We start from the raw sequence: 23,342 nt of genomic DNA, 5'->3' as shown, positions 1-23,342 counted from the left end.
TGTTTCCTGCTCCATGTTCGAATCCGTTGCATCGGGATCAGTTTCCATGCGTTGTGTGCTGTAATTGAAGTGAAGCGACAGGGACAGGAAAGGGGGGGTATACTGAGCGTGGAACTTTTTGCAGGACGCGGCGGATGGCCGAGTACTGAACAACCTGAGTCTTAAAGAAAGGTGTCGCTGGCGGGATCAGCGGGTAGATAGGTGGGTGCACCCGTTGCCAGAGTGCTAGATATGAGCGGAAAGTGAGAAAGGCGGTTATATTTCCGCAACGGCGCCAGCAACGCCTGGAAATGCGTAAATTTATAAGAGGACCAAAACCAAATATCCACGGCCGGACGCCCGCCCACCCCCGTTCTTAATACGATGATACAGGCAGGCGTTGTTTCCACCAAGTTGCCCGCCAAGTGAGAATCACCTCCAAAATGCCCCTGTGAGACTAAACCCTGCGCGAAGGAAACCTCTCCTGCATCCAGCGCATCGCCCGCGCGCGCGCCAGCTTCTCGGGCGAGTGCGCGAACCTGCTCGGGTCCAGCTGCGTCGTCGTCGCGCGCCGGTTGTCGCCGTTGCCCTCCTTGAGCGGGCTGCTCTGGCGCACCATGCGCTCGGCGAGCTCGCGCTGCTCGAGCGCCGCCATCTCGCGCCCGTTGCGCGGCGACGCGTACACGCCGTTCATGTCGCCAAGGCTCGTCGCCTTCTTGAGCGGCGAGTTCATGTGCGTGTACACGCCGAGGCTGCCGCCGAAGCCCGAGTTGGGGGGCAGTTTAAAATCGGTGCTGGTGTTCGTGCCCGTGCCCGTGCCCGTGTCTGTGCTGGTGGATGTGGCGGAGGGCTGGGTGACATCCAGAGGCGTGGGTGGGTCGGCTTCTGCGCCTCCCGATACGGAGGGAGAGAAACTCCTTCTGAGGGCTGATTGTCGGTGCTGCTGTACCTGAGCAGCGAAAGATCGCATCCCTGAGGCGCTGGGCTTCGACGGGCTGAATGGGCCGGGCGACATAGCAGGCCGGAGTTGGGGAGACATGGTGGTCCTGGTTTGCGGGAGCTGTCCGCCGTCGGGATCAACGTATCTTGTGTAGTTCGGGTTGGGATGTGTCTGGAAGGACCGCCGAATCAGGGTGGTCGGCGTGCCGGCTGTAACCTCCTCCTGATCGATCTTGCCATCGTTAATCGACACCTGGGTTGCCACTTCGCGGACCACAGGCTGCAGCCGCGGGTGTACGTATTTCACGTCATACTCGTGCATAACCTCCTTCTGAATGATGGCCGTGTCTTTGCTCTGCTGGGAGAAGCGAGAGTGCATGAGTAGCATTTGTGCCGAGAGGATGACTTGTAGAAGAAAGCACTTGAAGACGGTAACGCTCGGCCGGGGATCGAGCGTTGGCAGCGGCAGGAAGAGCATGTGGATGAGGACGTGGCCGGGACTGAACAAGCAGAACATGCGCAAGGTCGCCGGGTACGGATCCCACACCTTCATTTCCCACACGTCGCGCGTCCTATCCGGATGCGCTCGTTGCTCGGCGGTCTCGGGTCTCAAAACCTCCTGGATAAGCCGCAGGGGGGTCGACGAGGCAGGGGACGAATCGACGCGCACGCGCTGCGCCGAGGGCGTCCCCGGTCCGGCTGCCTCGACATTCATCTCGAAGAGTCGGTAGTGGCGCGATCGTGTCATGGTGTAGAAGGCGTTCAGGGCGGAAATGGATATCAATGTCCACTGGAGGAAGCTGGCCTGGACGAGCCCCGCGCATCAGCAGCAGTCCCAAACGGACGGGCAGCCCGAGCAGGAGTTCGAACTTACCAGCAAGCTGACCCAGCCGTTGGCGGGGGCATCGCCGAACACGTCGTCAACGGCGCCGCTAGCACCGCCGGCGTTCGCTCTCGCGAGTAGAAAGACGAAGTTGGCAACCAGCCCAAACCGCGTGCCGAACGTCTGTGAGTCCCAGTTGAACGTTTGAATCTCCTCGGACAGCCAGAGGTAGAAGTCCATGGGATTAAGCATAGCGCGGATTTTCTGGCTGAGCGGCTGGCGCCGCACCAGCCGTTGCGGTCGTGGTGGCATGGCTGCTTGGAGATCTATCTGGTCGGCCGTATCCGTGTTGCTTAAGCGTGTCGATGCGAATGCGCCGTGCAAAGCGCAGCAAGTCTTCCTTTGTTTGTTTGGCCCCAGGCTGTTCTGGACCCTCCACAGCGAGCGCAAGGCCGTCGGTTGACCGACTCAACTGCAGCGCTGTAGCAGCCGCGTCATTTGTTGCAGCGCGACTGCGCAGCACAGCTCGACCGATGCAGTTGTGTGTTTGTGGAGGGGGGGAGAAAAGAAGCGCCAAACTCGTTGTTGCTGTCCTCTTTTCGGAATCAAACATGTCAACAGCTCCACCGCGCTGCCTGGCGCGTTCTGAAAGCGGAAGGATATGCTGAATGGGACAGGGGTTTGATAGCGGGGCTGCTAGTGTACACGAGACACACAAGGGTGGGCCGCTTCACTGCGGTGTTGGTTACGGAGGCTCAGAGCTCGGACTCTTCGTAAACCCAAACCACCTCGACGTTTTTGCTTTTACCTACCCTGCTCACCTAGCTGCCCCACTATTGCCAAGAAAAATTTTCAAGGCCTTACAGAAAACAAACCTTCCCTACCTCCTTCGCCAATTACACTACTCCACAGTGGTCGGGTCGACCGTAGTGCAGTGGTTGGGTCGATCGCGGTGCAGTGGTTGGGTCGACCGCAATGCAGTGATTGAACTGACCGCAGTGCAGTGGTCGGGTCGATCGCGGTGTAGTGGTCGGGTCGACCGCAATGCAGTAGTTGGGTCGACCGTAGTGCAGTGATTGAACTGACCGTAGTACAGTGGTTTAGTCGACCGCAGTGCAGTGGTTGGGTCGACCGCAATGCAGTGATTGAACTGACCGCAGTGCAGTGGTCGGGTCGACCGCAGTGCAGTGGTCGGGCCTGCCTGTGGCTTGCATGCCTGTGGCTTGTATGCCTGTGGCTTGCGTGCCTGTGGCTTATGTACCTATGGCTTGTATGCCTGTGGCTTACGTGCCTATGGCTTGCGTGCCTATGGCTGTGGCACGCAAGCCACAGGCAGGCCCGACCACTGCACTGCGGTCAGTTCAATCACTGCACCGCGGTCGACCCGACCACTGCACCGCGGTCGACCCGACCACTGCACTGTAGTCAGTTCAATCACTGTATTACAGTCGACTTGACCACTGTACAGAAGTACTATGTCCACTGTAGAGTCGGTAAGGTACTGTAGCTAGAAGATAGGGAAGGTTTGTTTTCTGTAAGGCCTTGAAAATTTTTCTTGGCAATAGTGGGGCAGCTAGGTGAGCAGGGTAGGTAAAGGCAAAAACGTCGAGGTGGTTTGGGTTTACGAAGAGTCCGAGCTCTGAGCTACTGTAGTTGGTCAGAGCTCCGAACGGCGTCACCTCAACGGCTCCCCGCGGTGCGGGAACGACTTAGAGGGGAATCCGACTGAAACCGCAACTCCAGAACTTAACCTCCCCAGGACGAGCGATCTAGTTCTGTCAACCACTTTCCTTCGGTACCTGTTGATTGCTGCACCTATCGACGAGGTGCATTGCCGGAGATGGCGACGCAAGCAGACTTCCGCGACAGGCAATTCCTCGCCGTGATCGGGGACGAGGCAAGCATCGAGAGACAATGGGTTTACAAGTTGAGAGCCTGCGCTAACCGTTGCGCCGGCAGGATTCCGTGACGGGCCTTCTGCTTGCCGGCATCGGGGTGCGTCGTAGCGCGGGCCCCTCTGATCTTCTCTTCCGGCTCGACAGCGGCAGCTGACAAGCGCATCACCAGCACGTCACACCACCTCCAGACAACCAGAAGAACTTCCTGGTAGTAGACGCAAAGACAGACAACGCCGCCATCGAGGCAGCATTCGAGAGGTTTACCACGGAGAGGAAAGACATCGGGATAGTCCTGATCAATCAGCATGTTGGTCGGCCCCTCCCCTGTCTCATTAGCCTGCAGCCTGGACGGCCCGCTGATGATGACGACCACGTCGCAGATTGCCGACCGGATACGGCACCGCATCGACACCTACACGCAAGCATTCCCAACCGTCCTCGAGATCCCGAGCAAAGACCACCCGTACGACCCAGAGAAGGACAGCGTCCTGCGGAGAGTCCGCCGGCTGTTTGGCGAATAACCGGCTTTTATGCATGATAGAGTGGAGGGATTCAGGGAAATCGGGCGGTCACGAAATGCACAGCGACCTAGGGCGATACCGATGTAATAGTCTGTATTCGCCAATCCCCACCTCGGGACTCCGTGTGCTGTGCAAAATGCTGCGAAGGATATGCAACGGGGAGTGAAAGAACCCAAGGGAACTCCTGCCCCAAAACACCATCAATCCGTTGCACTCCAGAACCCATCTCGTACGTACGCATGCAAGTTCCAGACTCAACCGCTTTGACCCCACATCTCCAATCCGTGCCCAACCCTCAGTCCAGAATGACCTAGAGGTCGAACACCCCGCCGAGCGTCTTCTTGCCGAAAAAGACGGTGGCAGTCAGGCAGGTGATGTGGTCGCCATCCTTGGTGAAAACATCGGCCTGGACGGTGTACTTGCCCTGCATATGCTGTCAGAACGCACTGTCTCCCACACACCGCACAGCAACCCAGAAATGCTCGTACCGGTGGGATCTCCTTGGGCAGGTCGACGGTTTTCGTGATGGAGATCTGGCCCTTCTCGATGGGACACTCGAGATCCACGTTCTTGATCTCGTCGCACAGATCGGCCTCCGTGTTAATCAGGCGGATGTAGCCGTACCTGACGTCCAGCTTCACATATGCGCCCTGCGTGATCGTCTCCTTCACGAGGCCCGTGGCCTCAATGAGGAGCGTTGTGCCGCTGCACAAGTAGAAGGCGAGCATCAGTTTTCCTGGCCTGTTCCCAAACATATCTTTCCGCTCGTTTAGGGCGGGGAAGAGGGGGGGAGGTGGTGGATGGACCTACGCCTCGGGCGGGTTCGGCGTCAGGACGACCTCCTCAATCGTGATGAGGTCGTTGCCGCGGTCAGCCTCGCAGAACTTGAGAGGGTTCTGCCCGGGGACGGCGAGGTCGTCATCGCGCCGGGCTAGGCTCTGCCCATCGGGGCGGAAGATGCTGCGTGCGTTGACGCTCGCCGCGAGGGCGACGACGAGTGCGGAGAGCCTCATGCCGACCGCTTATCGGTGGGTTTGCGGGGAAGCTGAGCCGCTGTCCCTCGTCGACAAACTTGGACAGTAACAACCCGCACCGAACTTCCAATCCGGTGGAAGAATGTCGGATTCTCTCAGTTAAATGGATTCGTAGCCGGGCGGGTAGGATATTGATGGCGGTAAAGTTGAGAAGGTGATATGCTGAGGCCGAACCGCAAGGCGGCGGTGCTGAGTGGTTGGCCTGCCACGGCTGCGCACCAGTCCCCCAACAGCACGTCATGGGAGGCGCTTGGCCCGGCCTGAACACGTCAATCATGTGAGCATTGGTGGGTCTACTCGACCCAATTTGACCAACCAGAGGTAAGAAAGGCGAGTGAAACAAACGCGGATGTGCGCCCCTGTGCGTCCCTGTGCATGCATTTTTCCGTACACGAACGTTATGAGTACTTGCTTTCGGGACGAATCTGAATCTCTCGAACCTGTCCCAGTTCTGAGGTCGACTTTCATTTTACATGCAGGACAAGTAACGACTGTCTACGTTCCAGAAATGGCTCGCTGGACGAAGCAAGGACAGCAATCGATCGTTTCCGGCAAGAGCTTGGCGTTGCCACTTGTACGGAATACTGTATCCCATGGATGTGCTGTACAGTCCGCAGTACGCAGCACAGCGATTCGCAGACGCAAGTTGAGCAGCAAGACCTGCAATGCGTACGCTGCGACCTGTCAACAACCAAGCATTGTGAGTGCTTCTCATGCCTCCATCATATGAAGCAAACCAGCGGCCTAGAATCGGTTACGCAAAGCGAGATTTGCTATTGGCGCTGCTGCGTTGTGCTGCCATGAGGAAGTGCAAGTCGCGCAAGAGGAATCTGGGGTCGACCTCTCCCCGACATTGGAGCGACTCGGACAGCTGGATCTGGCAACGAGCAGCATGGTTATCGCCACAAGTCCCTCGCATCGGAGCCAAATCACCGCCGGCAGATTTGCACGCCACTCCCGCTGCCGATGAACGCGAGCATCAGACACACCACCCGCCGTGTTCATGGTATCCCTTTTTCTGGAGTATTCCGTACATTCAGTAACATCTCCCAGGTACGCACCGATTTGACGGTTCTAGCTTGGAATAACATTCCTTCCTTTTCCTTCCAGCTAACAACAGGCAGTAGGCGCAGATCATTGACTTGTCATCAAGGCACGAGAGGCTGCATCTCCGGGACGCCGAGTTCAACTGGCGGTATTCCGGCAATCCCAACCGTCACCGGACAACGAGCGTTCGACCCGAGGATTACTGACCGAAAATACAAGACGACAAGGGTGTTGACAGATTGGTCCGCACAGTCAACGTCGAGTTACTTTGGCAACAACCCCCCAAAAGCCCACGCGGACTAAGCATTACACAGTACGTCTGTACACGGGATATGAAGGAATCCAGGTCAAGGCTAGCTCTGTCAATGGACTTCGATGTTGGATCAACATACACAGTCCATCCACCCGGGCCCCAGCCGCACAGTTGCGGTTATGGTCGTCGATTAAGGTATTCCGTACTCCAGAACGTTAGTTGAGTGCTAACTGAGTCCGATGAGTGTGGTCGGTAATCTGCTTGACTGGTCGCAGGTCACATTACACTCCGTTACAGAAGAGTTGGGCCCCACCAACAATCGCCCTCGTCAGGGACTGCGACAGGCCTTTTCGACACCCTGCTGGATGAAAAATTCCCTCCACCTCCACTGGGCATGCAGTTCGCGTTCGGAATCGCAGTCACCCATCTCCAAAGTCTTCCTCCGACTGCAGTTCCAATTTCTTCCAGCCCCCTCTGTTCCCTTCCCTCCCCAAGCCCGATTCAATCCCCTTACTCCGTACAACTCCCACAACTTCCACAACTCCCACGAGTCCGTGTTAATGGCTATCGTTCCTCGACGGGCCACTCGGTTTGTCTCTTTTTTGATCCAGATTTCTTTCTCTTTCATACCATGACATCTCTATTTTTTTTTCTCATACCTCAGTTAACCGGATCGTGCAGCAGAGTGCTGACGATCGATTCTGCGAGAACGCGCTTTTCCCCGCTCATCCGCCGTCGCCTCGTTTCGCTGGGCGGGAGGCCCGCTTTTCTCCCTCAGCCTGCCTTGAATCCTGGGCACCGACCTGACGTCCTTGCTCGCCCGACCAATCGCGAACGGACCTCGACGCAACCGGTGTCCACCGCCTTTCAACCCCCGACCCCTGTTCCGTCCTTTGTTGGTGCCTCAGGCTGCGCGACGGTTGGCGTTAACGTGAGATCCTGGGCGTGAGTGACGCCGACGCTGCAGTTGCTGGGCACTTTCGAAGTTTGGCGCGCCGCCCGCTCTTGCTTTCCCGCCCATCAGTTTACAATTTCCATGCCTTCAATCGGCCCTGCCCGCTGGGCACACGGAGAGAAGTCGAAGCGCAAAGCAAGGCCTTTGCGCTTGCGCCTTCCGCTTCCGCTTTGCCTTCTTTCGCAGCCGCGAAGAACTATCCCAGGGTGCTGCAATGCAAAGCTGCATCGTGATTGGCCCGTGCCCGCGCGTTCCCTCCGTTTTCTTTCCCCCCCAGAATCGCAGGGTTGAGAGTCGCAGCCCGTTCTCTTGCACATGGGGGGGAGGGTCTTGGCTGAGCGCAGTGCAGAGCAGAGCAGCACTCTGCTGCCCGCCTAGTGTGGGCCCCCCTCTCTCTTGCGCTTTCCCACTCTGACTCTGGCCCTCCTCTCCTTCAAACTCTGCCCTCCATCTCTGTGTTCAATCTCCAATTTTTCGCGTCACCCATCCCGTCGCCGTCGCACTCTGCTCTCGACCATTTTCCGGTTTCCCAGCTGGACCTACAATCCTGCGCTCCGTGACTCGGACCGGCCGATTCGAGTCCCTTTGTCCTCGAGGCGCATCCCCGTTTCCCTCACATCCATTGTGTTTTCCTCCCGCCTCGACCCTGCCGTCACCATCGCCACGCTCGTCACCAGCGCAACAACGCCCTTGCTTGCTGTTTCACGGACGGCCAGCTCTCGACAAGACTTGGCAGCATTGCTAGGCGATCGAGGCCATCCATCATCATTTCTTCCAGCCGCGCGCATCAGTTTCTACCGCGAAACCATATATTACCGACGTATCGTGCCCCCGCCGACCGACCCGACCGAGCCGCAGGTGACGGGCAGCGCTGTTGCAATCGAGCACTTCGTCGCAAGCAGCGCGTCTCGATTGGCTTCAGCGGATGACCCTCCCGTCTTTTGCGCTGATCCTCTCAACACCCGCCCGCCGAACTCAATCGCGTCGAGTCGCGCGACAAGCATGCCACTCAGACCGGAGAGATAGACCATCTGCACAATTCCTCCGCCATTTGGCCGTCGCGAGGCTTCCCTCGAGATTATGACAGACAAGCTGCCACCGCTGTCGACGCCCATCGCGCTTCCGAGTCAGCCTGCGTTCTCCCTTCCGAGTGCCGTTTCCGGTCCAGATGTGCCTCGAAAGCAGGAGAATGTAGAGGAGGAGCCGTACACGATCAAGTGTATCTGCAACTTCACTGACGATGACGGAAACACGATATTCTGCGAGACGTGCGAGACATGGCAGCACATCGAGTGCTACTACCCAGACAACGTCGAAGACGCCCTGCGGGCTGATTTCGCCCATTCGTGCGCCGAGTGCGAGCCGCGATCATTGAATCGCCAGCAGGCCATCGAACGCCAACGAGCGAGGACCGCTGCGCCAGTTGTTCAAGAAGCTGCCGACAAGAAGCCAAAACGTCCGCCGTCCAAGAGCCACAAGAAGAAGCCCAAGCCGTCCGAGCTTCAGATCAATGGTATCCATAACGGCGCTTCCGAGAACACGAAGCATGCCAGTCCCCAGGACAATCATCCCCACCCTCCGAAGAGGGCGAAGAACTCGCACAAGTCGAGTCAATCAATCAGCTCGCAGGCTCCCAAGCGCAGCCCGTCCCACGGCAGTGCGAAAGTCGCACATGGCCACCCGTTAAGCCCTGCGACCACTCCGCCCGATCTTCCGGATGATTTCGAGCTCCACAGCTACTCGACTGGCTTCTTGTCGCTGCATAGCAACCCGGCTTTTCAGATCGTGAACACCAACAGCTTCGCCGGGTTGCAGGTCTCGAACGCCATGTCGGCCTGGCTGCGCGACCCGGAAAAGATGCAGCTTGAAACCGGCTTGTCCTATGGCGACGTTTTCCAGAAGCTTCCCTCCAACATCGATTCAATACGAGTCAAGCCCGAGATTGAGCAGACGGAGAAGGTTATTTCCCCAGGGACTGTCATCCAGTGGCAGTGTCTCATAGCGCCGTCGACCGTCGAGAAGGATGTGCCGCTTCTGGAGGTCAACGGCCAGATTGGGTTCCAGGCCACCTACTGCGCCGACCCTCAGAATCGATGGACCGAGTTCACTGCGCCGCTCCCGTTTGTTCTTTTCCACCCCCTGCTTCCCCTCTACATCGACACGAGGAGGGAAGGATCCGAGGCCAGATTTGTTCGCCGGAGTTGCAGGCCAAATGCTGTTCTCGAGACATATCTCTCGGCCGGCAGCGAATATCATTTCTGGCTAGTAAGCGACCGGCAAATCGCGGCAAAAGAACAAATCACGATCCCATGGGACTTCCGGTTCCCGCCCGCCGAGAAGGCGCGCGCCCTCCGGACACTGGGGCTCCGCGATAACGAAGCGGGCGAATTGGCTGTCGACGAACATGACTACCAGAAGTATGCCCCTTGGGTGCATCTAATACTCTCGGAGCACGGAGGGTGCGCATGCAATCTTGGCGCCGATTGTGCGTTTGCGCGATTCCACAGGAATTACCTGGCAAAGACGCAGTATCACGTCAACCCACCGAAAAGCAAGAAGCGCAAGCCGAAAGTACATCAGGCCGTTTCGCCCACGAGCACGGGACATGCGACGAACAGCCGGGCGCCTAGTGAGGGCCACTTGGAGGATATTCCCGAACATGATCGCCGATCTGTGTCCAGTTCCTCGCGGAGCAAGCCGCCCAGTCGCGACATGACCCCCACAGCACGCCAGGGCTCGTTTGATACACTTGGTATACTAACCGAGCCCACGGACCGGGACAAGAGGAAAGTCGCGATGGTTGAGGACTCGTTCCGCCGCATGGAACAACAGCAACAACAACAACCGCAGCGGAAGCGGAAACGAGCGTCTGACGGGTCGGGCGGCCCCCAGGCAAGGGCGTCCAAAGCCAGCTCCGCGACCCAGACGCCCAATCTCCCTAGCGGCTTCCCAGAACGTGAATACGTTGACACCGGAACCGGCCCGTCGAGGAGTAAATCGGCATCGCCCAGCGACGTTAGTCCCACTTACGCCCAGCCTTCTTCGAAAAACCCCGGTTTGCAGCCCGGATCGGTCCCCGCCCGCTCTCGTCCTGCGTCGGTCGCGCCGCGTCCCAACTATTGTGATGCCGGGGTGCAAACGGATCCGCCTACCACAGGCGAGACGACGGCGACTCCGAAGCGCAGGGTGGGGTTTTGCTTGAGGAAACGGCTTTTGGACAACTGGCATCATCTCCGTCTCGAAGAGGAAGAAAAGTCTAAACGACGCGCGCTGGAGCGGCCACACTCCGTCCCGATGGACGTGGACAACCCGGCCGACCATGGCGCGCTTGTGTCGTCACCAGTTTCGACCAAGGAGGGCGAAAAGGACCCTGGTGTCGGCGCTTCAGCCCCGGTTGCCTCCAAGGGTTCTTCCCTAACGGACGCACGGCCAGTGTCGCCGATGAACACGGGCACCAACGAAAGTTCCTTGGCAACCAACGCGGCCAAGCTGAAGTCGCCCGAGCTAAGAGTACAGTTGCCCCCGGTCCCGGCGTTCGAGAGCCCCACCACTGCTCACTCGACAGCGTCAACGCCGGTATCTGCCAGCGCCGCAATGGTTCTTTCGCCCTTCTCCGTATCCAGCTTCCCTAGCCCGTTTGCTCCACCATCCGTCAACGGCATCGCCGCGACCCCGAGTCCGGTCAAGAAGAAACTTAGCCTAAGCGACTACAAGAGTAGGATGAACAAGGCCGCCGCTGCTCGGCCGTCGGTAGGCACCGCCTCACTGAAACCCGGCCCGAGCACAGAGGAACCCAAGTCCGCTACTAGCACGGACGGTGGCACGGCGGCCGGCTCGCCGACGGCGGACAGGGTCAACGAGGGGGCGAGTACCGCCTCCGCCGCTCGGTAGACGACAACGTGCTACGATCGATGACGAAAAGAGCAGTGGCGTACCGGGCTTTTTTTTTATTTATTTTTTTGTACAATATAGTAGAACGGCGACGGACCGAGGTCGCACGACGACCGGGGCAGTTGCTTACAATGGGCGTTCTCAAAATCGGGGTGATGCAGGCAATTGGCACTTTTGGGGCTTCATCTTCATTCCCGTTATCCTTCCATCTTCTGAAAAGGGCGGCCTTATCGCTTTTTAATTCGGATTCGGCTGGCGGCGTTCTGGCGGAACGGGTTGGGAATTGCGGGATCTGATGGGACTCTCTACTCGGACGGGCTTTATTTTGCCACCAACGGCCGGAAATATGGAATGGGGAATTCGGGGATTTCTTGGGTCCGGCGAGGTTTAGGTCATTCTATTCGGACTTCTTTTTCTTCTGATGCTCGCCTGGGTTTGGGGCGCCGGCCGGGGTTTAGGGAGGTTGCTGCGATCGGTTCTAGGAGTGAGTGAACGCATGGTTTCTGAATGGGCTTTGTTTTGTTGTTCGGTAGGCTTGGGCCAGACAGAGACTTGAGGTTTGTGGGGAAGCTTTCCTACCTAACCCTCAACTTTCTGGCCTAGGTTACAGGTACGACTACTACTGTTGTTGCTGCTGCTGCTTGGAAGCTGGGGGTTTCTTATCCCTGGTCCAATCAATACAGACAGAATCCTCCTTTTTTTTCTGTTTCTTACCGATCTGTCTGTCTTGGTTGTCTGGGAAACGGTGGCTGACGTGCTTTGTCCCTCCTACTTCCTGCTCCTTAACCTTGTCTGGTTTAATGATGATAGAAGAGGTTTGTTCAGGCTGGAGTTGGCTATACTCGTGTCCTTACCGGCCTTTGTAAGCAGTCAAGCAGTCAAAGCAGTCAAGAAGTCAAGCAGTCGAGCAGTCGAGAAGTCAAGAGGTCAAAAAGTCAAGCAGGTTAGCCGTCGAGGAGGCTAGCTGTCAAGCTGTCAGCTCCTCGATCGGTCGGTCAGTTCAGTGAATCGGTCAAAAAGTGAGGAGCCTATGAGTGAGGGCTTCCCTGTTCATGGTCAATACCCTTCCTCTTCCCCTTCTATGGACACAAAAACGGCACCTCCTGAGGGACATATATGCATAAGACAGTCCTGTTCATGTTTCTGCCGGTACCACCATGCACGGAGCTACTAAGGGAGTAAGTCTGGGTTCGGGGGGTTGATGTCCTCCTGGAGGTGGGGAGAGGGTTTGTAGGATAATTGGGTCTTGTCTCCTCGCTGGTGAGTGAGTGGGTGTGTTGTGTGTGTATATTGTGTGTTTGGCACAAGTCGGGAGAAGATGCTTACTTCATGTCACTGGACGAAGCGATAGACGGTCCTTTTTCTGTAGAGCAGCAATGGCCTAGCTAAGAACACTGGGCCCAATGGCGGCGCGTTAGATGAGGTCGGGTAAGAAGAGGGGAAACTGAAGGGTCGAAGTTCCCCGGACCAAAAGCTCACCGGCCAACCCCTCCGCCGGTGCGAAGGAAGGTGGCCGATTACGAAAACCCCCGGTAGGTTTTGCTTCGTCCCAAAGCTCACCGAATTGGTGAGCTCCTCGGACCGAGCAAGCCGGTGGCAAGCTCGGAGATACCTAGCCCGATCCCGCCCATTGAGCCATTTGGCTTTCCGGTGGGAGACTGCTCATGGAGAATGCGAAACTTGTATATATAGGGCGTGTGCCGGGAAGGAGCGCAGCCAGGTGAAAAGGGGGCCGGAGTTGGGATGAATCCGCGGGTGCTGTATGGACATGGAGGGGCTACATCTCTCCTTCTCGCTTCCTCTCTGTCTGTCTGTCTCTCTTCTTGTTCGTTCAAGCGTCCTCTTAACGTTTCTCTTTTGCCTTGCCCTGGTCTAGACTGATGAGGGCCGTGTTCCCGCGCTGAGTGGCGGGTGAAGAACGGCTAAAAGCAACAAGTAACTAAGTAATAAATGGCCGAGGAAGGAGAAGGAACAGCATCGCTTGCTCATCAGCACGAGTTCATATTTACTGGCCGAGAACGGCGAGGAGAGACCTCGAATCCCGATCAACCTCGGCAAGCCCAAGGAGCATCCACTCTTTATGGAGGGTATACGACAGCAAAAAGACCTGCCAAAGAACCATCCATTCCGCGCCGCCGTTCACCCAGCCAAGGAAGCCCACAAGCAGCCCCTCCCCTTATCCGCTTACTTAACCTCCGAGATTTTCCCCGTCACTCTACAAGTCATGTCATCTCATCTCATGTCACGTCACGTTGTACCAGCATCGGCACCCAGAACGGCCGACACCTGTCTCTATGTGTCCGACCCGACACCTGTCCCTAGGGTAAGACGGCGCCGGCGCCCCAAGACGCCGACATCCCGACCGGACGGGTCGCTTCACCCAAGTGAGACAGACACAAGCCGCAAGTCCCAGCCAGCCATTCAGCCAAAGCCGCAAAAGCCACGGCGGCGCCGAACACGCACCATGCGGTGTAACCCAACGCTTGTCTCCGGACCAGGACGGGAGGAACCTAACTAGCTGAAAAGCAAAGCAAGGAAGAAAAAAAAAAGAACAAGGTCCCAACTCGTACATGCTGTGTACCGTGTAGTAACAGCCCCCGTCCTTCGGAACCGGGAATCTGCCCGTCCCAGACCGGATGATATCGCTATGAGACCAAAAAAGAAAAAAATCGAAGACCCAACGGCCGGGCAAAGCAGACGGGACAGGATGATCGTTCTCCAAGACTCCACCGTAGGTATTATACGTGCGAGCCGGCATGGCAACGGGGGTTAGCTAGCCAAGACGAGCGGTCGCGACGATGCGATCCAAGGGTCCTCATTCATTATTATTCATCATCATCAGGGAGGCGACCACTACCAGATAGACGGATAGATAGATAGCGGGCTTCCCGTAAGCGCCGTCCGCTGCCCAGTACCCGGGAATTAGACGCAAGCGAGAGAACCAGAACGAGCAAAGTGGTATCGGCCGGTGGCGGTTAGAACGAGCGGCAAGCGGAACGACTAAGATAACACGGGATGCAGAGAACAGCAAGCGAGAAGAGTCAGGACTGAAATGGCAGGAGAAGATTTGTTGTCAAAAGCCACAGAGAGATACGTCGCTTGCGCACTCATTTCCCAGGTATACACAACGCCAAACACACAGAGACATATAGCAAAAGAGAAACCAACCGCACACAAGAGCGCGCCTTTCCTTTGAACCCCCCCGATAGTTGACCCGCGGACCCGGCCCCGAACGAAGAGCAGAGTAGCCTGGACTGCTAGACAGCACATCCCAATTCCAACAGCGCCCCAACTCCGCCAGCCCGTAAATAAACGCCGTGGCATAAGTTCGCTAGACCGCTCGCTCGCTCGCTCACTCGTTGCAAATAACTTTTTCTTCGCCTTTTCTCCAGTAACTAGTGTCCTGCACTCGCCGCGCAGTCGAGGCGCCTAGATTCTTCCTTCAGCTCCCGTGCCTTGGACGTAGTATCCATTGGTCGGGCTGAACCCGCTCAGCGAGCTGAGCTGGACGAGATAGTTCCAGTCCATGCCAGAGACGTCGGCATCCTGCGGGGCGGCCGAGTTGGGGTACACGTTGCCCATGCTGTCGTATCCCGAGTACATCATCGCGTCGTCGATCATCATGGTGTTCCCAGCAACAGCGCTGCCCATATGTGGCGTGGCTGTTGCTGACTGGGGCATCGGCGGCCTGCTGGAGTACACGCCGGGGGCCATGCCCGTCGGACCTGGGACGACGTCGCCCACGGCGGGCATCCCCGTGGCCGTGGCCGTGGCCGGGCCGGGTGGCAGCGCGGCCTGCACGGTCTGCACGGGAACCTGGTGCCCTCCGGGCGGTCCTTGGGACATCAAAGTGGGCCGCCGCGTCTTGGCCAGGGTACTCCTCAGCAGCGAGACGATCTTGGGCGTGGGCAGCGAACGGCCGAGCTGCAGCTCGGCGGCCTCGTGGGCGTCCCAGGCCTTGACGAAGTAGCGGCCAAAGGCGATGTGCAGAGGGTTGCGGTTGTGGCGTCGGAGCAGGCCGCGCCGCTCGTGGTTCTCGAGCATGACGGCCCAGGCGCGCTCGCACAGCTCGCCTGTGGTGCGATGGCGCAGCTCCGAAACCAGGCAGAGGTAGGCCGGGAGGGGAAAGTGCGCGTACGTGTACCAGCGGAAGCCCTGCAGCATGTCGGAGCTCTGGATGAGGTTGTCATACTCCACCATCCGGAGGGCTTCCATGAAGTAGTTGTCCCGCTCGGTCTGGTCTACATTGTCGGTGTTGGCGGTCCGACACAGGAAGTCGATGATGCGCAGCTTGCACAGGGCTTGCCGCGTCATCAGAAGCGTGAAGTAGTGCAGCGGAACCTTGGGGTCGCATGGCTTGAGGTAGACGTTTTCCACATACGAGCAGAAAGCCACCAGGTCATTCGGAAGGCTCTGGTTGGCTACGTGTGTCATTAGGTCAGGCGTCGAGGGTGAGGGGGTGTAGTGCACCATTGGCTGGTGCAAGGGCCGCCCCCCGGGGGTGGTGACTCTCCGACGGACGTTGTCGGGCGAGGCCGCCACGGTGAGCTCTATGCGGGTGAGACAAAACACCATCTCGGTAGGGCCGGCATAGGCGCCCGGTTGGCCCTTGGCGTGGACGTTCAAGTCCGCGTCATTGATGTTGAGCGGCATTCTCGTGTCAGCGACGCACGAAGATAGAGCGGTCACGGTCGAGCCCGTGATCTCTGCTATGCGCTTGTCGAAGATGACAATCTGCCACCACAATCGCCTGCGCTGCTCGGCCTCGAAGGGCGACAAGCCAGACTGAGATCCATCTCGGTGGAGGCCTAACCCGGTGGCCATCCTAAATGCGAGACCGAGAAGACCAAACAGGGATCTGGGATCGACATATGGCCGAGCACAGAGCTGGGAAGCTGTCAGCACGGGACAACGAGACAGACAACAAAACTCGGGCTGGCAGGGAAGGGGTAGCTACCAAATAGAGAAAGAAGGCCTGCAGGACCATCAACTCAGAGGAGCGCATGAAGCTGGCGTTGATGAGGGCCTGCTGCGTGGCGTTGTGGAACTTCCCGAGGAGGATGGCCCGGTCTTCACCAAACGTGCTCTGCACTTCGTCTTCGGTGAGCGATGTGATGGCGGCGAAGTAGATGGCAAACATAAGAGCCTCGAGGGGTTTTGGTATCTTGGCCGGATTGGCGCTGGCGCTGATGATCAAAGCCTGCAGCGTCGGCGTGTGGGTGATTTTGAGGAGCGGGTTGACATTGCTGATGTAGATCTGCCAGAGCTGGAATATCTGGATGGCTGACGGGTGGGCGCTGGTCACGCTGGCGGGTGAGCCGCCAACAACGAACGGGAAACCATCGCTGTTCTCAAACATAGCATCGTAGGCACTGTGTATCGTCGGGCCTTCACCCTCCTCGTCTGAGGAATCATCGTCATCGACTCCTCGATACTGCGGATCAGGTTGTCAGACACAGACAAACACAGCAGCCGGATGTTAGTCTAAGAATAATAATGACAAATTATCGGAAAAAAAAAAAAAAAAAAAGGCCTGGTTTGGAGACGAGGGAAAAGGGTTCCAGCGAGACGGATACATCTCAAGGAGCGCCTTGAAGTGAGATAGACAACGAATGACTTACCTCGCGTAGGACTGGGGCCCATTTTTGCCTAAAGGAATGGGAAGCGAGTCAGCCCGAATGCAAAACAGCAGAGCGGCAGGACTCGCTCGATTGACGGGCGGGCCCTTGAAAACTGGAACTGACTTGTCATGACCCTGGTCCGGCGAGACATGGTCAGCGGAGCTGGAAGGCGAGGTTTTGAGTCCGCCGAGGTCCTGCTCCAAGTCGGCGACGTCGTCAGGGTTGTCGGAGGACTTCAGCTCGTGGGCAATGGGCTCGAAAGAGACGCCGTGCTGAGAAAGCAGAGACTCATATTTGCGGAGGCGATCGATGAGATCCCGCTCATGCGGCTTCTTCTTCCTGCGGCGGGGAGGCTGCGGGGGGATCACGCGGCATTCGACCTGTGCCTTGACGCAGTTGGCACACGGCTTCTGCTTGTCGCAGCGGACCTTCCGCTGTTGGCACAAGACGCACGAGTGGCCCCGCGTCAGCTTCATGACCGCCGGTTCGGGCACGGCGGCCCTCGGAGGGGAGGGCGGCGGCTGCGGCGGCGGCTGCGGCTGCGGCTCGGGGGGAGGCTGTTCGGAGGCCATGGCGTAACGGGGTGTACGGCTTGACACCCGTAGTTACGCAGGGTTCCCGGTCTGGGCCAGGGTCAGGGTCGGGATCGGGGCGAAGTGGGTTCGGATGGCCAAGAGCTTGACGGGGCGGGGGAGCCGCTTCGGGTCCGAGAGACGGGGAACCACCCAACCCCTGATCCAACCTGGTGGGTTCGAGTGCGTGAGATCTGCTGCTCTTCCACCCCCCACCCTTCGACCGGCAGATCAGGCGGACCGTTGTGCCGCAGCTTTCGTTGGGCCAGGCCTGGCCACGGCCGGCGGGGGCCCTGCGAATTGCAGCGCTCGCGTCGCAGATCCGCGTGGGACGGGAGGAAAGGAGTATTCTGTAGGGAAAAAACTAAAAGGAATCAGGCAAAATGGGCTCCTTCAAGGCCGCCTTTCGGAAACGAACGCTGCGATGGCCCCGCCAACCCCCCCGAGGCAGCCCAGACGACAACAAGCACCGGCCGCCCGCGCGGGCAACGGCAAGCAGGCGCGAATTGGGCGAGGAGTGCCTGTGCCTGGGCCTGGCAGCTGGCAGCTAGCACCAAGCACGGTACGTTAATGTCGGTAAGGGAGGGTGGTCGGGAGTGATTCCGTACGGCCCACGGGTGGCGTATGCCCGTCTCCAAGGTATGGATGATTACCTAGTTAAAGTGAGATGCGACAATGCGGGTCTCGAAGCGTGCGTGCGGGCGTGCGGCCCTCGCCGGAGATTGATGGAATGCGCGACAGCAGAGACAGGTGTTGCAGCTGTTGCAGCTGTTGCAGGTCGGAGCATCGCCGGACCGCGGCAGCGGCAGCTCAAGGCAACACAAGCGACAAGAGCGGCGGCGGCGAGTTGAGCCTGGTGAGGAGAAAGAAAGCAAGCAAGCAGGCAAGCAATTCCTCTGCTCCCACTGGACGCCACGAGCCAGGAGACAGCCAACAAAAAAGGCGCCAGGCAATTTTGATGATAAAGTGGCGCACAAGCCGCTGAAGTCAGATAACTACACTACAGTATTCCGCACCTACGGCAGTTATGGTCCGGGGACGCTGGGAAACACGGCTTCCCTGGTGGTCAAGCTCTAACAAACTCGTTAAGGCAGCTCGTCCACGACGCAGCCCTGAGCCACTTCCGCCGTTTTACCTGAGCCACAATCTAGCTGATCTGTGCTCTGCTGGGTCAGGCAGGGCTTGTGAGGGCTCGTGGTCGGCGGTCCAGGCGCCCGCTTCGTACAAGTCGCGACAAACCTGCGACGAAGGAAGAGAGCATGGGAGAAGAGAAGCATCGGAGACGGTGGAAGATAGAGGCCGACCAAGAGCAGCGGCGCAGCGGAGGGGACTTGGCCCGGCTGATTGTACACACCTCGATACCCCGCCCCAGCTGTCAACGGGCCGGCAGCCGGGTTCCAACAGGAATGAATTGCTCTGGACGGAGGCGGGACCAGTCTCGGGGCCGAGCAGGTGTCCGACCAGGGGCGTGGCCTCAGTCGAGGCTCAGCCTGAACAGGCAGTGGCGAGCGAATGGATGGAACGATCGAAGGCGATTGGAGGAAGCAACACAAAAGGAGAAGGAGCGCTGCGGGTCTCCGCCGTTTTTGGCAGGGACGGCCCTTGCTCGCGACCGCTTTTCCTGTAGCCGGCTCACTTACACTCAACAGGGCTGGTTTTTCGGACCACAGATTGGGGAACTCCAGCCCATCAGCATCGCGTCGTCCAGAGCGCATTGCAACTCATCTTGAGGCAACACAGGCTCGGATGTCTGTGATAAAAAAAAGAAAGGAACGAGCAGAACCGAGAGACCGAGACCCATAACCCTGCTCCCCAGCTCAGCTTGAGACGGTTCGGATAGCGGATAGATTGCGGGCGTGCCTGGCTGACTGCGTCCGTCCGGCCGCGAGATCGATCGTGGAAAGCGGCTGGCGGTTGCCGCAGCCCATTGGGATCTCGTCGCGAGGTGCGAGGTAGCGAGGTCGCGAGGTCGCGAGGTCGCGAGGTCGTATCTTTCTTATCCTATAACACAAGCCGCCAGGCGCTGCGGTCTTTTTCTCACGACTGAGCCAAGATGGCGGCCCCTTCTGAAGAGTCGGTCGTCACCCAACGTCATCTTCATCTCAGCGGACCTCCGCGTGGCTCCCACCGCCTCCTGCAGCGCATATTGGCGCAGCTGCATGGCTTGTCTCGCTCACGCGAGGAAGGCTCTGGTCTTGGTATTATTTGAACACCCGGGCCGCTCCTTCTCCGGCAGTCTTGTGGACTTCTTGTTTTTCTTTCCCCCTTCCCCCTCTTCGCGGTTCGGTCTGTCGCTGCACGGCCTGTGTGCTGCGATCCGTCCCCACCCCAAGCTCGCTGCCTCCCTCCGACAGCGGGACGACGCTGGTGGTCCCGGGTCTCGGATCCTGCATCTCGGACCTTCCCGCCGTGAGCCCTATGGCTGCCGAGTCGCGATATCTGGGGTCCGTCGGCAGCGGCCAGTCGGGCCAGGTCGTCCCGGCCGCCACCCCTGCCGAGCCGAGCGATGTCGAGAAGCTGTCGCCGGCGCAACCCTCCGGCCCCGCGGGGCCCCCTAGCGACGAAGAGCTCTTCAAGCCCCGGAGCGTCCGCTTCTGGCTGACGCTGCTGTGTAACTTCCTCGCCCTCTTCCTCGTCGCCCTCGACCGCACCATTATCGCCACGGCCGTCCCCCGCATCTCGGATGAGTTCAAGGCCCTGGGCGATATCGGCTGGTATGGCTCCTCCTACATGTTGACGACGGCCTGTGCCCAGCTGCTTTTCGGCCGCATCTACAAATTCTACGATATGAAGTGGTACGTGCACAGTGACACCCTTCCTTGTGCGAGCCCTCAATCTTGCTGAAACCAACCCCCTCTAGGGCGTTCCTGCTGAGCATCGTCGTCTTCGAGACCGGCTCAGCGATATGTGGCGCCGCGCCGACCTCGACCGCCTTCATCATCGGCCGCGCCATCGCCGGCCTTGGCTCGGCCGGCATCTTCTCGGGCTGCCTGCTGATAATGATTCCCATGATCCCGCTGCACCGCCGCCCGGCATTCCAGGGCCTGTTCGGCATGGTCTTTGGCATTGCATCCGTGCTGGGTCCCTTGATCGGTGGTGGCTTCACAGGCGGAGTCACTTGGCGTTGGTGCTTTTACATCAACCTCCCCATCGGTGCCGTGGCCCTGGGCTTCATGATTTTCTTCTGGAACCCGCCAAAGCAGAGGCACGAAGCGGTCAAGCCGATCGCGCACTTCAAACGTCTCGATCCCCTGGGCATGCTTTTCTTCCTCCCTGGTGTCGTCTGTCTTTTCATTGCCTTCCAGTGGGGTGGGTCGACGTACGCGTGGAGTGAGTGGCGCATTATCTTGCTGCTGGCCATCTTCGCAGCCTGCACCGTGGCCTTCATCACTGTTCAGATCCTGATGCCCGAGACCGCCTCCGTTCCGCCCAGGGTCATAACACAACGAAGCGTCGCATTCGGCACGGGCTTCACCTTCTTCCTGGCAGGCTCAATGCTCATGCTGGTGTACTATGTGCCCGTGTGGTGTAAGTCTGAAATTCTAGAGTCTCGATCCCTTGAAACTGCTGACCATACGTCAGTCCAAACCGTGAAGCTGGTCGACCCCATAAAATCCGGCATTTACACGCTTCCTCTTGTGCTAAGTTTGGTTGTATCGAGCATTGCCTCCGGCGCGATCACGCAAAAAATCGGTTACTACGTCCCCTCCATGCTGGTCGCCCCCGCCCTGATGTCTATCGGCGAGGGTCTCCTCACCACTCTCGACCGCTTCAGCCCTACCTCGCACTGGGTGGCCTACCAGTTTCTCTCCGGCTTTGGTCTCGGGTTTGGGATGCAGACCTCAGGCCTCGCCATCCAGACTGTCCTGCCAAGGGAGGATATCAGTACGGGCATCGCCATCAACTTCTTCGTCCAGCAGCTTGGTGGCGCCGTGTTTACGTCCGTGGGGCAGACCATTCTCACAAACATGCTCGTCTCGCAGCTATCAGCGCTTCCAGGGTTCGATCCGAAGGACATTGTCCAAGAAGGTGCGACGAACCTTTCGCAAAGCGTTCCGCCAGAGGACGCCGGGTTGGTGATCGACGCTTACAGCAACGCCTGCCGAAATATTTTCTTTGCCTCCATGGGCCTGGCGTTTGCGTCGTTGTTCTGTGCGCTTGGCATGGAGTGGAGGAGTATCAAGAAGGGCAGGAACAATGCCCGCTCGCCTAGGAAACCTGGGCGATCTGGCCCCGCCGCCCGCCGCGTCCCCCTGGCCGAGTCGAGCAGCACGGAGAGTCCGATTCCCGGTCCCAAGCCGGGGAGGCCGTTTTTCGAAGACGCGAAGGGGCATAAGAAACCCAAGTCGCCACGGAACAGTGCATTGAGCTCAAGTTCAAAGAGCGATGTCAAGGACGGGAAACGACACAGCGCGACAGAGAGCCGCAGGCAAAGCGTTTTGATGAAGCCTGCCCCTGACCGGAGCAGCCGAAGACCCCGCTCGGTTTCCCACCCGAGCGCGCCGCCCTCGGACAATATGAGGGACGAGCTGGCTAGTGTGCAGGGGAATTGGGCGCGGTACTCCAAGGCGCAAGCTTGGGGAGACAAAAAGGGAAAATCGGAGCGGCGTGATGCGTGACAGGGTTGCAGGACCCGAGTCCCGTGTGTGGTGTTGTGCCACCAACGGGCGCATCTTGTGGAATCTGTTGTCACAATTACAAAATACGTTTATGATTTGCATCGTGTGTTGTGTATTCATCTTCGGCACGGTATCAGCGGCATTGAGTTTCGGGTTTTGGTTCTCCGTGGTGTTGTGAAGATAGATGGGGGTTGAAGTAGATTGAGGGGCAAATCGAGCTTCATGGACGCCGTAGCGGAGATGTGCACGGATTACTCATATTAATGCAGAGAGACGTTTGTTGACGCTTGTTTCTTGGTTATCTTATGTGGTGCTGTTTGTGTGCTCTTCAAGAGACTATTTTCTTTTTATGTGTATATACAACCAAATATACAACCGAACATACGTCATCGCGGAGCCAGCAACATAACATCATGGACTGTTCCCCTCTCGAGTATTCACAGCCCGTCCTCTCAAGCGAGGGCCCTTCCCCATCACCGCCCAGCATGAGAAGCGACTCATCACCCGTCTGCACGATGATAGTAATACTGAAGACTGTTTGCAGAGTGGTTGTTGATTCCAAGATGCAAGGGGCGTTTGTTCTACACCTTTCTAAGTACAGTTACATACAGTACAGCAAATAACATAGTGGAATATATGCATACAACATCGCGTTGGAGATGGCCTTTCATGCTTCGCATGGACAAGAAACACGCCGCCATACCGCCCCCGTTAAGCGCGCCCTCTCCCTCCTCCACTCCCCCCCCTCACTCTCAACCCCAAACACAATTGGACCATAGCAGAATACAGGAAGCCTGACGTGCTCGGGAAAAATTAAACAAAACCGAACCGTGAAACCTTGAGCCGTTCAACACCGCCCTGATGCCAAAATAAAAAAAAAAAAAAATGAGAAAGGAAAGGGAAACACTACCAAACCGAAAGCCCGCTGAGATCTAGCCTCATCCCTTTCCGTTTTCTCCGTTCTTCCTTCCTTGCTCTAGTGACTTCTGCGTGAGGAGGTAGTAGTCGTTTGTATACATTAGTCGGGGATGTTTCTCTCTCTCTCGCTCTTGCGGGACGGGATGCGATTGGACCAGATCGGGCCAGACCAGACCAGATTAGATGGGATGGGATGGGATCAGATGGGAGCAGATCAGAATGACCCCGTGCGGATGTGATGTTGATGTTCTCGTGCCGATGCTGAATGCTGA

At 58.1% G+C, this 23,342-nt stretch overlaps 6 protein-coding genes across 6 annotated transcripts; 3 read left to right on the top strand and 3 right to left on the bottom strand.

Moving 5' to 3' along the window:
• Positions 1–58: 58 nt before the first annotated feature.
• Positions 59–2,370, bottom strand: THITE_2115820 (uncharacterized protein). Its single transcript, XM_003653345.1, has 2 exons — positions 1,793–2,370; positions 59–1,723 (listed from the first exon to the last, which is right to left on the bottom strand). Exons 1-2 carry the CDS (start codon positions 2,051–2,053, stop codon positions 437–439), a joined length of 1,548 nt encoding a protein of 515 aa, XP_003653393.1. The 5' UTR covers positions 2,054–2,370; the 3' UTR covers positions 59–436.
• Positions 2,371–3,581: 1,211 nt separating this feature from the next.
• Positions 3,582–4,160, top strand: THITE_118431 (uncharacterized protein; the record flags this gene model as incomplete). Its single annotated transcript, XM_003653344.1, has 4 exons — positions 3,582–3,638; positions 3,701–3,736; positions 3,809–3,946; positions 4,020–4,160. 4 exons carry the CDS (start codon positions 3,582–3,584, stop codon positions 4,158–4,160), a joined length of 372 nt encoding a protein of 123 aa, XP_003653392.1.
• A 68-nt stretch (positions 4,161–4,228) lies between these two features.
• On the bottom strand, positions 4,229–5,340 carry THITE_2170472 (uncharacterized protein). Its single transcript, XM_003653343.1, has 3 exons — positions 4,971–5,340; positions 4,649–4,865; positions 4,229–4,584 (listed from the first exon to the last, which is right to left on the bottom strand). The coding sequence occupies exons 1-3, from the start codon at positions 5,171–5,173 to the stop codon at positions 4,471–4,473; spliced, it is 534 nt and encodes a 177-aa protein (XP_003653391.1). The 5' UTR covers positions 5,174–5,340; the 3' UTR covers positions 4,229–4,470.
• Positions 5,341–8,383: 3,043 nt separating this feature from the next.
• THITE_2115814 (uncharacterized protein) lies at positions 8,384–12,047 on the top strand. The gene has a single exon (XM_003653342.1). The coding sequence runs from the start codon at positions 8,530–8,532 to the stop codon at positions 11,338–11,340; it is 2,811 nt and encodes a 936-aa protein (XP_003653390.1). The 5' UTR covers positions 8,384–8,529; the 3' UTR covers positions 11,341–12,047.
• A 2,447-nt stretch (positions 12,048–14,494) lies between these two features.
• On the bottom strand, positions 14,495–16,228 carry THITE_2115813 (uncharacterized protein). The gene has a single exon (XM_003653341.1). It carries the CDS (start codon positions 16,162–16,164, stop codon positions 14,770–14,772), a length of 1,395 nt encoding a protein of 464 aa, XP_003653389.1. The 5' UTR covers positions 16,165–16,228; the 3' UTR covers positions 14,495–14,769.
• A 3,723-nt stretch (positions 16,229–19,951) lies between these two features.
• Positions 19,952–21,726, top strand: THITE_2032291 (uncharacterized protein; the record flags this gene model as incomplete). The annotated part of the gene is made up of 3 exons (XM_003653340.1): positions 19,952–20,328; positions 20,394–21,061; positions 21,116–21,726. Coding segments are annotated over 3 exons (1,656 nt in total), but the record flags the coding sequence as incomplete, so codon positions are not given.
• Between the last annotated feature and the right edge of the window lie 1,616 nt (positions 21,727–23,342).

Source organism: Thermothielavioides terrestris, chromosome 2 (genome assembly GCF_000226115.1).
Source record: "Thermothielavioides terrestris NRRL 8126 chromosome 2, complete sequence".
In the NCBI taxonomy this organism is placed as follows: Eukaryota; Fungi; Ascomycota; class Sordariomycetes; order Sordariales; family Chaetomiaceae; genus Thermothielavioides; species Thermothielavioides terrestris.
The sequence above is the reverse complement of the archived record's forward strand: the minus strand, read 5'-3'. Positions and strand labels throughout refer to the sequence as shown.

Coding starts and splice junctions, on each gene's coding strand:
- THITE_2115813 (XM_003653341.1), bottom strand. CDS start 16,164: ATGGCCACCGGGTTAGGCCTCCACCGAGATGGATCTCAGTCTGGCTTG.
- THITE_2115820 (XM_003653345.1), bottom strand. CDS start 2,053: ATGCCACCACGACCGCAACGGCTGGTGCGGCGCCAGCCGCTCAGCCAG. Junction 1,724..1,792: donor ACGGCTGGGTCAGCTTGCTG/GTAAGTTCGAAC, acceptor GGGCTCGTCCAG/GCCAGCTTCCTCCAGTGGAC.
- THITE_2115814 (XM_003653342.1), top strand. CDS start 8,530: ATGACAGACAAGCTGCCACCGCTGTCGACGCCCATCGCGCTTCCGAGT.
- THITE_2170472 (XM_003653343.1), bottom strand. CDS start 5,173: ATGAGGCTCTCCGCACTCGTCGTCGCCCTCGCGGCGAGCGTCAACGCA. Junction 4,866..4,970: donor ACGCCGAACCCGCCCGAGGC/GTAGGTCCATCC, acceptor CTACTTGTGCAG/CGGCACAACGCTCCTCATTG. Junction 4,585..4,648: donor TGCCCAAGGAGATCCCACCG/GTACGAGCATTT, acceptor CAGCATATGCAG/GGCAAGTACACCGTCCAGGC.